General features: G+C 43.8%; 1 protein-coding gene across 1 annotated transcript in view; it reads right to left on the bottom strand.

Annotated features, from left to right (window-relative positions):
- Positions 1 to 13274, bottom strand: part of Utrn (utrophin) — a 490302-nt gene that overhangs the window by 327709 nt on the left and 149319 nt on the right. The window contains exons 19-22 of the mRNA XM_051164610.1: positions 9584 to 9825; positions 8854 to 9034; positions 7000 to 7145; positions 5455 to 5667 (exon numbers count right to left, since the gene is read on the bottom strand). Of these exons, the coding sequence (XP_051020567.1) occupies positions 5455 to 5667; positions 7000 to 7145; positions 8854 to 9034; positions 9584 to 9825 (782 nt within the window). The remainder of the gene's footprint in view (positions 1 to 5454; positions 5668 to 6999; positions 7146 to 8853; positions 9035 to 9583; positions 9826 to 13274) is intronic.

Raw genomic sequence — 13274 nt, 5'->3', positions numbered from 1 at the left:
CTCTCTCTCTCTCTCTCTCTCTCTCTCTCGCACACACACACATACAGTAAATTTTTAATAAAAATGTCTGTTAAAAAAAATCAGTCCTAGTTTAAGGCAGTAGTCATTGCTCATTCTCATTTTTATTCACAAATATTCAAGTGAAGATGAAATTGCTAGTAATATGATTATTTAGAAGAACTTTGAATATCAAGCATTCCCCTTTGGTGGTCACATTTTCAAAAACACTGACCATCCCTGCAGAAAACTTCTTGAGCAGACAACACCCTGGTTCAGGGTCACAGAGAAGGAATGTAGGGTCAACGAAACAATCCCTTTGCACCTCACCCTGTCCCCCTCCTGAGCTGGAGAGAAAAGATTTTAAAGCTCGGAACTCTAGACATGAGAGCCTGTGACGCTAAGGTACACAGCAGTCCCTCACCTTTGGTGACAGCCACATTCCTAGCATGTTTCTCTCCCCCATCAGCTGGAATGTATGCAGAGTTTTAAACTGTTAATTTCTACCCAAAGATGCAGACAAAACCAGCTGTGAAAACACAATTAGTGCAGTAATTTAAAGAGTTTCCTATTTTGCTCAGTTTGGAGGCATTCCACAGCCTGTAGCAGACATTATCAAAAGCCTGATGAAAATACTGCCCTAAAACAGCATTCTGGCACAGAGGTGAGGACAAAGAATAACATTGCCAGACATCAATTTATCTAAACCTGTCCCCCTGAATCCAGGGTGTGGGATGGCCCACTGTCCCCTGGAAATGTTAAAAATGACGGAGAGAGCAATATTTTAATTATTATATCAGGTTGGTGTTCTCCAGAAAGGATGAATTAGCTAAATACTGATCTTAGTCTTCCTTATTTTTGCACTGAAATACTTTGAAACTAATTTCAAAAACGTGTTTCTTCAGTGGCAGAGTCTCAGCATGTCCTTTCACGTCCTGGGGCAGAACACATTGGTGTGGCAAGTGTCTCTGATTTTGAGCAATTGAAGGAAGAGAAGTGAGCAGACAGCTGTGCGGCCACTGAGGGTACATGGGTTGTAGACTGTATAGTCTAAGCTCACGAGAGAGGGAGCAGTAGGCCTGACACACCTACTGAGCAATTCATTCAGATCACTGCCACTCACATCCTCATACTTGCTGGGCACCCCACAGAGCTCTGTCTTCAAATAGCTCATGCCCTGGGAGAAAGGAGAAACCTATTTCCAAGCAAGATGAAACTCCCCAGGATGGAGGTGGGAGGATGTACAGGACCACAGAAGGGTGAGTAACGTCCAGGCTGTGCTTTGGTGCTGAGCAAGGCTGAGGATCACTAATGAATTTTATTCTTAAAGAATCAGCCAGGAGGATCTGATATTCCAGCAAGCTCGTGAAACGTCCAGAGGAAGGCAACAGTCCAGGGCGGTCCTTTGGGATGCATGATTCTCTCCCAGGCTGATGTCACCCACAGTGGGGACATGGACAGGCTAGACAAGGAAGGGGCAGGGACTAAAACGTGAACATTTCACTCTGGTGAAGATCAGCAGACCCCGCCCTGTGCAGACATCTCTGCATCCATGGGAAGATGAATTCTCAAGGTAGGCGATGGGAGGCAGGAGTTGAACTGAAGCGTGATGGAAGTGTTGGACAGTGGGCTGCAGAGGGCCTGTGCCTGCAAGGCACAGCCAAGGGGCAAACCAGGTATAGTGTGCATTTGGGGAATGCTCCAGTAAAGCTCCAGGTATACCCAACACTATAGGATCATGAGTAGGGAAAAGGAAATTATACAAAATATATCACAGTCTAGTAATAACCAAAGATTACGACTGGTGGTGAGAGAGAAAAAGGATCTGAGAAAAAGGAGCCTCTTTGGATTTTATTTTATCCTCATGATCCATAAGAAAATCCTATCATTAAAATCAATAGAAGAAAAAAAAAGTTGCCCGTTTCATGTTTTTCAAATGTCTTGCTGCAGGGAACGGGTGATGGTTTGTGAGAGAAGAGATGGCCAATTCTGTTGTTAAACACAGTACAGAACAGAAGAACTTAACCCCACAGTTGTGCCTAGCCACGGCGGAGCGTAGCAGTCTAACCTTATCTTGCACAAGAGTAACTAGCTGTAAAGACAAAAGAAATGTCACCAAATGCCAAGAAAAGAAGAGACAACTATGACTATATACACAAAACAAAGCGGGGGGGGGGGGGGACTCCTCATACAAATACCACAGGGCTGGAGAGAGGAAGATGAACACATAACAAAAGTTAATTCAACTTCTAAAGGTGCTGTACTCTTTAAACGCTTTATTCCAAGGGGTGGAATGCACGCTCTAAGCTCTGCACTCCACTAGCTATTGACATGGCTGTGTGAACTGATAATGTGACTGCTCCACGGTCACATGGTTATGGGAAGGTTTTTATAAAGCAGAGTGCATTTAGAGATAAGAAATGTGGGATCACTTTGTGGGGAGAAGTCGTTACAATCTATGAGAATTTGAAAATCTAACATGCCACCTCTGGCCATTAACTGAGTTGTACTGAGGCCATTTGCAGTAAGACAAGAATGGAATCTGAATCTGAGGAGAAAGATATTAGAAACAGAGAGGAAAGGGTTGCAAACAGGAACCCTGCCAGAGGGAAGATTCCAGTAGGCTCCAGGAGGGAGCTGAGAGCATGTTAGGCAGGCAGATGCAGCTAAGAGGCAGAATCCAGACATTTGGAGTTGAAAATGGTAGGTGGCAGGAGCCAGCAGAAATAAATGGTCCATATCTTATCTGAGTCAAATCAGCAGTTTGGTTTGGAAAGGGGTCCACTTTCACTCCTCCTGCTTTTCAGCACCAGATGTTTAAGCTGACAACATGACCGCTCTGTAATATGGTTAAGGGATTGGTGTTTATGAGATATGAGAGAGAGACCAGCCAGAGGCATCTGGAAGAGTCCAGAGCAGAGAGAAAATATTAGATTATACATGGCCAGCAGGCTGGACCTGGCCATGAGAGAAACAGGAGCAAAGGCATGGGGGGAGAGGGAGACACAAAGAAGATGACAGAGAGAGCAGACAAAAGAAAAAGAGAGAGAAAGAGCAAAAGAAAAAACGTAGCTAAAATAGCAGGGTTGTAAGGAGAACGGGGAAAGGGAAGCTCCGTCATATAGCACATATGATTTAAAAGTGCATTTTTAAAAGTCAGCAATTTCTGATTTTTACGAGATGCAGTAAGGAGGCATGTGCCCACACACCTTTAATCACAGCATTTTGGAAGTAGAAGCAGATGGGTCTCTCCTTGTTAGGGACCAGCCTCGTCTACATAGGGAGTTCATCTACAGAGCGAAGCCCTGGCTCAAAAAATAAATTCATTCATTGAATTAAATTAACCAAACAATCCTTCTACATTATCCCTAAGAAACTTCATAAGTTAGCAGTGAATTGAGCACCTGCTGGGGCCCACTGCTTTAAAGAATGGAGCTTAAAAGACTATAATATGCACCAAGACATTGGAAAAAGGAGAAGGTTATCCTGTGGGTGAGTATTTACTACAGTTATCTTGTAACTTTATGGGGAAACTTCAAAGTTTTCCCACATGAATTTTGAGCACTGAATTAACAAGCAATCCCTTTGAAACAGCTAAGTGAGCAAGAGTGGCCTCTGGCCTTAAAATCGTACATGTGTTCACTTAATGAAGTTGGATAATTAAAGGATAAACTAACCTTGCTCTTAATCCACCAAAGAAAAACAAACAAACAAACAAAAAACAGTATGTGAATGTCTGCTAATATAAAAGTAAATATTTGAATAGAGACCCATAGGCTTGGTGGAGAATATCTTTAATATTTGTATATATTTAATATCTTTAATACAGTCTCCAACTGGCCACTAAAAGTGCTTATAATTGCAATATTAGTAATAACAATACAGTAAGGTCCAAAACTGGACTCTCGTCTACATTTTAGAAGGATTTTTTTTTTTAATTCTCTTGAAGTTCCATGTTTAAGTAGTGGCACACTCATCCTAGTCTATTTCAAAATGTCAACTTGTCACATCCAAGAATCAATGAGTCTCCACTGAGGGACTGGCCAGATCGAATTGGCCTGTGGGCGTGTCTGTGGGAGAAAAGTCTTGACTGTTAACTGACTTTGGTGGAAGAAGACCACTGTGGGTGGCACCATCCTCTAGGCAGGTGAGCTAAGGCTATATAAAAGAGACTGGTAAGCATAGGTCTGAGAGCAAGCCAGCAAGCAGTGCTCCTCCATGGTCTCAGCTTTAAGCTCTGCTCGAGTTCCTGCACTGCCTCCTGACAGCAGTGGACTAAGATAGTGAGGTATAACGCCTTCCCTCCCCTAAGTTGCTTTGGTCAGTGTATTTTTATCACAGCATCAGAACACATACATTTAACTAACCCTAAAATAAACTTTCCAGGAGTCACTTATGAGTTCCCCTAACAGTATCTAGGATTTAAATTTGAAAGTATAGAAACAGTTCACACAGCATGGGTCAACCTTGAACTACCAACATTTGGTCCTAAGCAGTTCTTCTATGAGAGCCAACCTGTGTGCCATGCAACATCGCGCTGCATCCCTGGTTTCTACTCCTCTGATGTCACCTGCCTACCCTACTCCTATGCCATGTCAGTGACAACCAAAAATATCTTTAGACTAACACACATCTTAGTGTGGGGTAAAAAAAAAAAATCATTGGTTGTGAATCATTGATAAGCCAATGTGTGACCATCATCAAAAATTCTGAAATCAGGGACAAGCATAAATCTCATTCACACCACTGTTATGTGTATATGTTTTGAGAGTTCAGCAGAAGGTTGTACGAGGTACTCACTTGTAGTACAAACACTTGAAGCTGAGGCAGAGTGCTCACTTAGCATGATAAGACCCTGAGTATAACACCTACCACAGGGTTAAAAGGCAGGTAACAGTGGCTCGCACCTTCACTTTCAGCACTTGAGAGGTGTAGTCAAGGTCACCCTTGACTCTGTGTGTGTGTGTGAGAGAGAGAGAGAGAGAGAGAGAGAGAGAGAGAGAGAGAGAGAGAGAGGGAGGGAGGGAGGAAGAGAGAATATCAAGGTTTAGCCAGCCTAGGATATGTGAGACCCTGACCCCATGTCCCTTACTCCATTCTCTGTTACCAACTAGGTTAACTTCTTCCACTATAACTGGTTGACACTGTGAACTACATGGTTCACAGGGCCATGCAGAGCCCAATGCTGGAATTCTGTTTTGACCACTATTAAGCTATATACTCATCAAGGTCTAGGTCTCCTCTACCAAGAAGCCTCTGCAAGACAAAAGGAACACGTGTGCTTGCCAGCACGTTCAAATGTCTCTCATAGGCAATTTATGAATTCCAACTAAAACATATAGTGAATCTGGGACCAGGAAGAATGCAAGGTGTTCAGAATGCAGATTTCCCAGTCTTACGTGACACCCACTGTGCGCCCCGAAACGAGCTGACACTCCTGCTGGCCTCCTAACTTACCTCAAAATCTCTGAGTCTGGGGGTGATTTCCTCAAGCAAATGTAAGTCTCTGGAAATCTTCGTCTTGACTTTATTCCATTTTCCTCGGACATCATCGAGTTCTTGTCTATACATTTTCCCCACGTCAGGAAGCACGTTTTTCTCCAACGTCTTAGTTTCTTCTGAAAGTTTATGTAATGTAGGTTTTTGGGTCTCAAGGATTTCATCAAGGGCCTGAAAAAAAGTTTCAAAAGCAGAAAGATGTACATATATCTGCACAGATGTTGTAATGTGAACTATACACATACAGAAAAAAGGAGACAAGGGTACCTCACTCAAAATTAGTAAATTAAAAAAAGAAAATAGGTATTCTGAGAAAAGTCAAAGGTTTCTTCTCATGAGCTTTACTGGGATGGCATAATGTATTCTGTACCTTGAAACTACTGTAACAAGCACACACACAGTGTGGGCCAAGAGCCCAAGGTCAAAAGTCAGTTTTGTTTTTTTTTTTTTTTAATCAGGTATAACATCGTAGAGCAGTGGCTCTCAGTTTGTGGGTTGAGACTCCTTTGGGGGAATCTAATGACCTTTTCACAGGGGTTGCATATCAGATAAGATTCCTAACAGTAGCCATTGCAGTTATGAGGTAGCAATGAAAATAGTACGGTTGGGGGGGTCACCACAACATGAGGAACTGTATTAAAGGGCGACAGCATTAGGAGAGTTGAGAACCATTGGTATAGAGCCTTAGGGCCACTGGAATAAAGAATTAGAGAAGTGATTTAGTCTATATGAAAATTATGTAAGTGGCTCATAAAAGTCATCCCAGCACTTGGGAGGCTGAAGCAGGAGGATTGCTGTCAGTTCTGGGCATGCACGCACCACAGAGTAAAGCCCTTTCTCAAAAGGGAGGGGAGGAGAGAGGAGGGGAGGGGAGGGGAGGGGAGGGGAGGGGAGGGAGAAAGGAAATCAGTTCAACTAATACACTTCACCTCATTTTAGGAGAGATATTTAGCAGATTAGGAACAGGTTTAGACTTTATATGAACTATTATGAACTAGAAGAAAATACATTTTTCCTAGTAGCAATAATGTGTCTTTTATGGACCTCAGATAAATTATTATCATTATCAATAAAGTATAAATTATTACAGTTATACAATTATAAATTAAATATAATTTTAAATTATTATTGTTATATATAAATAATTATAAAGTCTTAGGTTTGCAGGTTGGCTCAGCAGATAAAGACCTCAGCCACACAAAGCTGAAGACATGAATTCTATCCATTGACGAGAACACCAAGTTCATCCTCTGAATTCAGGGCACACCCACCTCCACAACAATACTCATAATAGATAATAATAAGCAAAACATAAAATGAATTATTTTTTAATCTGTTAGTTTGTGGACAAAGTTCTAATCATTTTTAAAAACTGACTCAAAATGGCCTTTTGCCTTTTCTTTCTTTCTTTCTTTCTTTTTTTTTTTTAATCACTGAACACCCACTTGAACTATACAACATGAACTATCAAACATGGTCAGGGAGATCTCAAAGACATATTACCTGTTTTTCTCGCAAAGCCTGCTCCACTGTTGTGAGATCATTCAGGGTACTCAGAGATGTCTGGGCTTTCTTTTCTGACTCACTTAGCATTTTTTTCAGCGTGTTCAACATATCCAAATAGGCAGGTCCTGGTTGACTCTTCAGTTCTGATGATTTAAACATACTCACTTAGGGAAGACAATGCTGGGACCCTAATATTGTTATTGTATGCACCATTAATCTTCTGAATATAGCAACTAGACTCCAATAGATAATAAATTAGACACCATGATCACAACTGAAAAAGATCTCTGTTGATTAATAAACTCAGTCATCCCTCTGGCATTTCAGACAGACAGATCGTGGCTTCATTCCTTTGGAGGATGATGTTTGTAATATTAACTGGGTATCATTTTTCTTCATTTGATCGTGATGAAATGTCTCTGTGAAGCTCAAAGGACAACACCCCTTTTGTCTCACACACTCTCCCCTTCACCAACTGCTACACAAACAATAAAAGGAAGCAAAGGTCCCTCCGCCAGTGTTCCTGAAACCCCACGAGTATGCACAAACTATATGGGAACCCTACAGACTGTAAGGAACAGGGGTGGCTGGCAAGAGCCAGCTAGCACAGCATCTTCCTCTGTGTCTCTGTAAAAATCCCAAACAATCGGTATTTGTATAGAAGAGGAAGTGAGTCGAATGTGAGGCACCAAGAGGTGAAGCCAATTAGCAGCATAAGTTAAACAGCCTGCTCCTGATCCTTGTCAAAACCCAGGGTTGGCTTGCACCTGTCGTCTAGGATAGACGTCTGTGCTAGTTTTTATGTCACTTTATAAGTTAACTGATTCCACAAGCAAAATGCATGAAGGCTGGAGTTCAAGCCTAGCCTGAACAACACACTGCTGAATTGCAACCCATCAACACAAAAGGAAAACAAAAAATCTTTCAGAATTCAATATATCCTACATATGTAACTTCACAGCTTGTGAAGTTGGTTTGTTATTTATTTATTTATTTTGAGTTTAGGTGTGGTTTGGATTTTTTTTATTTTTTTTATTTTTTGTTTTGTTTTGTTTTGTTGTTTTTGTTATTGCTTTTTTTTCCCCCCTTTGGTTTTTCAAAGACAGGGTTTCACTATGTAGCCCTGGCTATCCTGAACCTTACTCTGTAGACCAGGCTACCCTCCAACTCAGAGATCTGCCTGCCTCTACCTCCCAAGTGCTGGGATTAAAGGCGTGCGCCATCACTACCTGGCTTTTTTTGTTATTGTTGTTGTTTTTATTCGCCATTTATAAACCAATGTGAGCACAGGAAATGGTTTGAATGTGTTATAAGACCTCAAGCACAAGGGTGCAGGGGAAAATAGTATAAGGAACCGAGATGAAACTCAGACACATTAAAGATCTAAATGTTGGGAGCAATTTTTAGATGAAGGCAAACTGAGAGATGAGACAGGGACAGATAGACAGAGACAGAGGGGAAGGGGAGAGGAAGGGGGAGAGAGACAGAGACAGAGGGGGAAGGGGAGAGGAAGGGGGAGAGAGACAGAGACAGAGGGGGAAGGGGAGAGGAAGGGGGAGAGAGACAGAGACAGAGGGAGAAGGGGAGAGGAAGGGGGAGAGAGACAGAGACAGAGGGAGAAGGGGAGAGGAAGGGGGAGAGAGACAGAGACAGAGGGGGAAGGGGAGAGGAAGGGGGAGAGAGACAGAGACAGAGGGGGAAGGGGAGAGGAAGGGGGGAGAGAGAGAGAGACAGAGGGGGAAGGGGAGAGGAAGGGGGAGAGAGACAGAGACAGAGGGAGAAGGGGAGAGGAAGGGGGAGAGAGACAGAGACAGGGACAGAGAGGTGACTGCAGTGGAAACCAAGGTTTACCATTCTCTAGTTGTCGCTGGCCCTCCTCAAAAGCCTTCTGCACAGCTTGATAGTGACTTCGAAGGTCATCAAAACCTTGCCGGACAAAACCTGGGACAGAGGGCTGAGACGTCAGGGCTGAACAGCTTGCACCCAGGGTCTCAACTCTGGGGTGAAGCTCAAGGAGATCTGTCAGTGCCCTCTAAGGAAGAGAAAATACGGTCACTTCACTCCACTGAAGGTAAGCGGCCGCACGAAAAGCTATGAAGAAAATGAACGCAAAGCTCATGATACGCGATCCATTCTCTCCGACCCTTTGCTTTCTCTTCAGATCATAAAAACCTTTTCCTTTTACAAGATGCGTCCTCTTGGGCTACAGAGACGGCTATCGCAGGGTAAGAGCACTTGCTATGCAATCGTGCAGACCTGAGTCTGGAGCCGCAGCATCCATGTAAAAAGGTGGGCATAACTACTTGGGGCAAAGCTACTGTTGTGGGAGGGCAGACACAGGGGGACAGCTGGGAACTAGACACCAGGTTCCAGCTTCAGAGAGAGACCATGCCTCAAAAGAATAAGGTAAAGTGTGGTAGGGCAGGACACCTGATGCCCTCCATTGTCTACTCTGAACGCGCGCACGCACACACCACACACACACACACACACACACACACACACGCTGAAATGATACACGCTCTTTATATATGAGACTCAGCTCAGAAAGGCTATACAGTCCAGCCATTTCTCACCCTACCTGGCAGGAATCTGTTAAGCTCTGCAAGGGCTGCTGGGGTGGTTTAGAGAAAGCCATGTCCCTCAGCCACTCTTCCTTCGCCTTGACGGTCTTTTCAAGAGCATCAATCTCCTTAAAGTAAGCATTTATATCTTCCTGGAACTGGATCTTCCTTCCCAGATCCTCCAGATGCTGACATATCGTCTTCCACTCTGAGGAAACCCTTTCCAGAACACTGTTTATTTCTTCAGTCGAGAGGCCTTCTACACAAACAAAAAGGTCCATGTGTATCAGAGCAGACACTTTATCTAGTCACACCAAAGTTGTCTAGAAGTGCTCCTACATACTGCAACACAGTGAGTGATGACGCAGTGTCACATGGGTATCCCCTTAGGTGCCTTCTACACAACTAAAAATCATAATGATTGGGTGTGCTTTAACCCCTTGACCCAAGGAGAGTGGGAGCCACTAAGAGAGCAGGTCAAGGGCGGGGTAGCTATCTCATGTAGAGCATCAGCCAGTTCCTCTTCCACAGAACGTTTGCTTCCACAGCTGACGCTCTGGCACTCGCCTAGCTTATAATCTGATGCAGGCACACAAACTCAAATGCCAGCTTTTGTGCAGAGCTCCGACATCACAATATATGGCCTCTGCCATAAGAAAACAAAGAAGACAGCTAGCAAAACTCAGAGCTGGCTCAAGTCTATGGTAACATATGATGACAACAGTCCCCTTGCCTGCAAGTAAATGAGTACATGTAGGAACACTGAGCCAGGAGTCAAGTTAAAAAAAAAAAAAAAATCATTAGCAAGCCTACTAAGCACTCAGAAAAATATATAACTAAATACAAACAGTGCCAAAATAATAATAATAATGGTAGCTACTTTGGAGACATCTCAAAAATGCCATTGTATTATGTTAATCTTATTAATTTTTAACATTTATGTACTTATTTCATAGTGGGAGCTGCCCACGTGCCAAGGCATGCCATGGAGGTCAGAGGACAAACTGCTGGAATTGTTTCTCTCTTTCAAGCATGTGGATCCCAGGAAAGGAACTAAGTCATTGGGTTTGAGGACAAAAACCTTTATCCACTGAGCTATCTTTTCTAACCCCTGCAAATCTTAAAACAAAAACAAAAACAAACAAACGCTCACATTTTTAAAATGTACACAATGCTTTTAGAAATAATAAAAAGTTATGTATAACAATAAGTCTTTTCCATATCCTTTCCAGTGCTATAAAATACCATCAAATCGTTTTTAAGTGAGCGTAATGGGATATGGGAAGTTAGCAACAGGATCTTTCCATTTGGCAGACATGTGTGCTGGTCAGAGAAACTCCGACATCTTCAGGATGCAAGTGAGTAAGAGAGCAGCGAGACCAGTCTCCTCTGTAAACATACATGATCAAAATCCACAGTAGTAAAAACTTAAAAGGAAAACGTCATGAAAAAACAAGAATTCACTCCTGCTTCTCCGACCGTACAAATTTAGAAAGCTGTGTGTCACAGTACATCCCCTGGAAATGGGAAATGTGCATGCCATGGCTGAAAAGGACCACCCATATGAGCTGCTGAAGTGCACTCCCGCCATGGAGCTGGTAACAGAACAGGAAACCCAAGCAGAGCATCCACACCACAGGCCATGTGCCAGGAGCACTGTTACTGGAGTCAGGCACAAGAAAAGCACCGTTTTTCTTGACAACCGTGTGAACATGGAGATGCAAGCTGTGCTTTGGCATGGCCAAATATGTGCATGCTGGCAAACACTCAGACACAGAAAATAAAAATAAGCCATAGGGAAAAATCCATTCCAAAAGTAGTAATTACAAAACAACCCATACATACCAAAAAAAAAAAAAAAAAAAAGTTAAAGATTTAAAACTACTGGCTTAAAGGTTTTTGTCTGACAGTTCTGCCATACTATGCCTGGGTTGTTTGTAGTTTTGATCAAGGGCAGAAGCAGATACAAACCACGTACAAAGACAGGCAAGGGGATCCCAACCTCAACCAGGGTTGGATAATATGTGAAGTGCACTTCACACTGTTAAAACTGATATGAATGTTAGTATGCTCATATGGTAAGCATACTGTCTGTTTTCCCATAAATAAAAATGTGGGGGGAGGGGTGACTTAACTCCCCAAATAATGCTCCTGGAGTCTGCTTACTACTTACTATAAGCAAGAGGCCTGTCAGGAAAACAGACAAGCAGGCTGCCTTTCCGCCAGCCTCAGTGGCTGCAGGGAACATCCCACAGGTGCCTTATGGAAGGACGTGACAGTCATGGCTGCAGCACAAAGCCAGCTCCTGAATGCAACAACCATGAGCGTTTCGAACTTTGCACTCAACATTTTGCTAGGACAAGCTTCAGTGACCGCTAGATAACACTGCAACCGTTTCCACCCAGCCCCAAACAATACCATCTTCCCCAGTGGCCTCAAAGCACTAATGTGGCTGCAGCAAATATACAGTATCCAGTACAAGTATACAATACACTTGTGTAGACACAAAACTTTATTTAGTTTGGAGGTTTTCTGTGGTTGGTACAAATACCCTTTCTCTGGCTACATAAATGGGCTAAGGAGCTCAATTGGCGAACTGGCTAAAAAACACACCTTCTGCTGCCACATTAGCCCCAATAAAAGTCTTCCCCTGAGTCGCCTTTTCTTGCCTACTGTCAGGTGAGTGGGCTTAGGAAGTGACAGGAAAACAGAGCAAGGGACTGTGGCAGTAACAGCAGTGAGATCAAAGCAGGCAGCTCTGAGCCAGAGCAACAGTGGGGGCGGGGTGGGAACTGGCTGCCTGGCAGCTTTGGAAAAGGCAGGGAAGACCACCTGTCTAGTGTGTGCAAAGCCCTGGATTCAATCCCTAGTATGGAGTGTGGGGGTGAGGGGGGGAGGGGGGGTTCACGGAAGGAGTTGGGGAGAAGAAAGAAGGATTGGGAGAGTGGGGAACAGAACCGAGCGGTCCCTGGCAAGCCAAACCTAAAAAGTAGCAAGGGAGTCGCTGCTTGACATCTGAAGACAGACCTGAAAATATGGCAGACCAAGTGGCAAAAAAAAAAAAAAAAAGAAAGAAAGAAAGAAAAGAAAAGAAAAATGGCTTTCCATACAGCTGCAAGATAGGCAGAGCATCTACTGGGACAGTGGCTAAAAGAAGGCAGAGGCAGCCAGGTCCTGAGCTGCAGCAACAGTGACCGACCGCAGTGCCAGTCATTGCAGCAGCTGAGCAGGAACAGGGAGAGGGTGGAAGGAAACTAAAGAGAGAGAGATAAGCGGTACTGCAAGCCATGGTCCCCGGCGTGCACCACAGGCACAGAAGCGGTAACACTGGCCACTGGCCAAGGTGGAGGAACGCTTGTACGTACGCCCACTCACAAGGTACAAAGCAGCTACTTTCTAGTGATGAAGAGTCCCGCCCCCCCCCCACCGCCCTTCCTAGGCCTACACAGTAACTCTGATGTTTAGAGAAATGTCCCACTGTAGGAAGCCAGAGCCAGAGCTGTTACACTAGAGGGCACTGCCTGCTGTTGCTCCAGCCTACTGAGGCCCTGCTCTGCTGCTGCAAGTGAAGAGATGCTACAGCTGTTTCCAGAAGTCTAGCACCTCCCTTGCCTATCCATGATTTCTATAGGGGTGGAGCTAAGAGCCCAGCCAGCTGACTAGCGACGGAAGTATTTTTAGAATTAGCAGCAGGTGTACAGGAAATGT

This window comes from Acomys russatus, chromosome 21 (genome assembly GCF_903995435.1).
Source record: "Acomys russatus chromosome 21, mAcoRus1.1, whole genome shotgun sequence".
In the NCBI taxonomy this organism is placed as follows: domain Eukaryota; kingdom Metazoa; phylum Chordata; class Mammalia; order Rodentia; family Muridae; genus Acomys; species Acomys russatus.
Note: the sequence above shows the minus strand (reverse complement) of the source record. Positions and strands in the feature narration are given on the sequence as shown.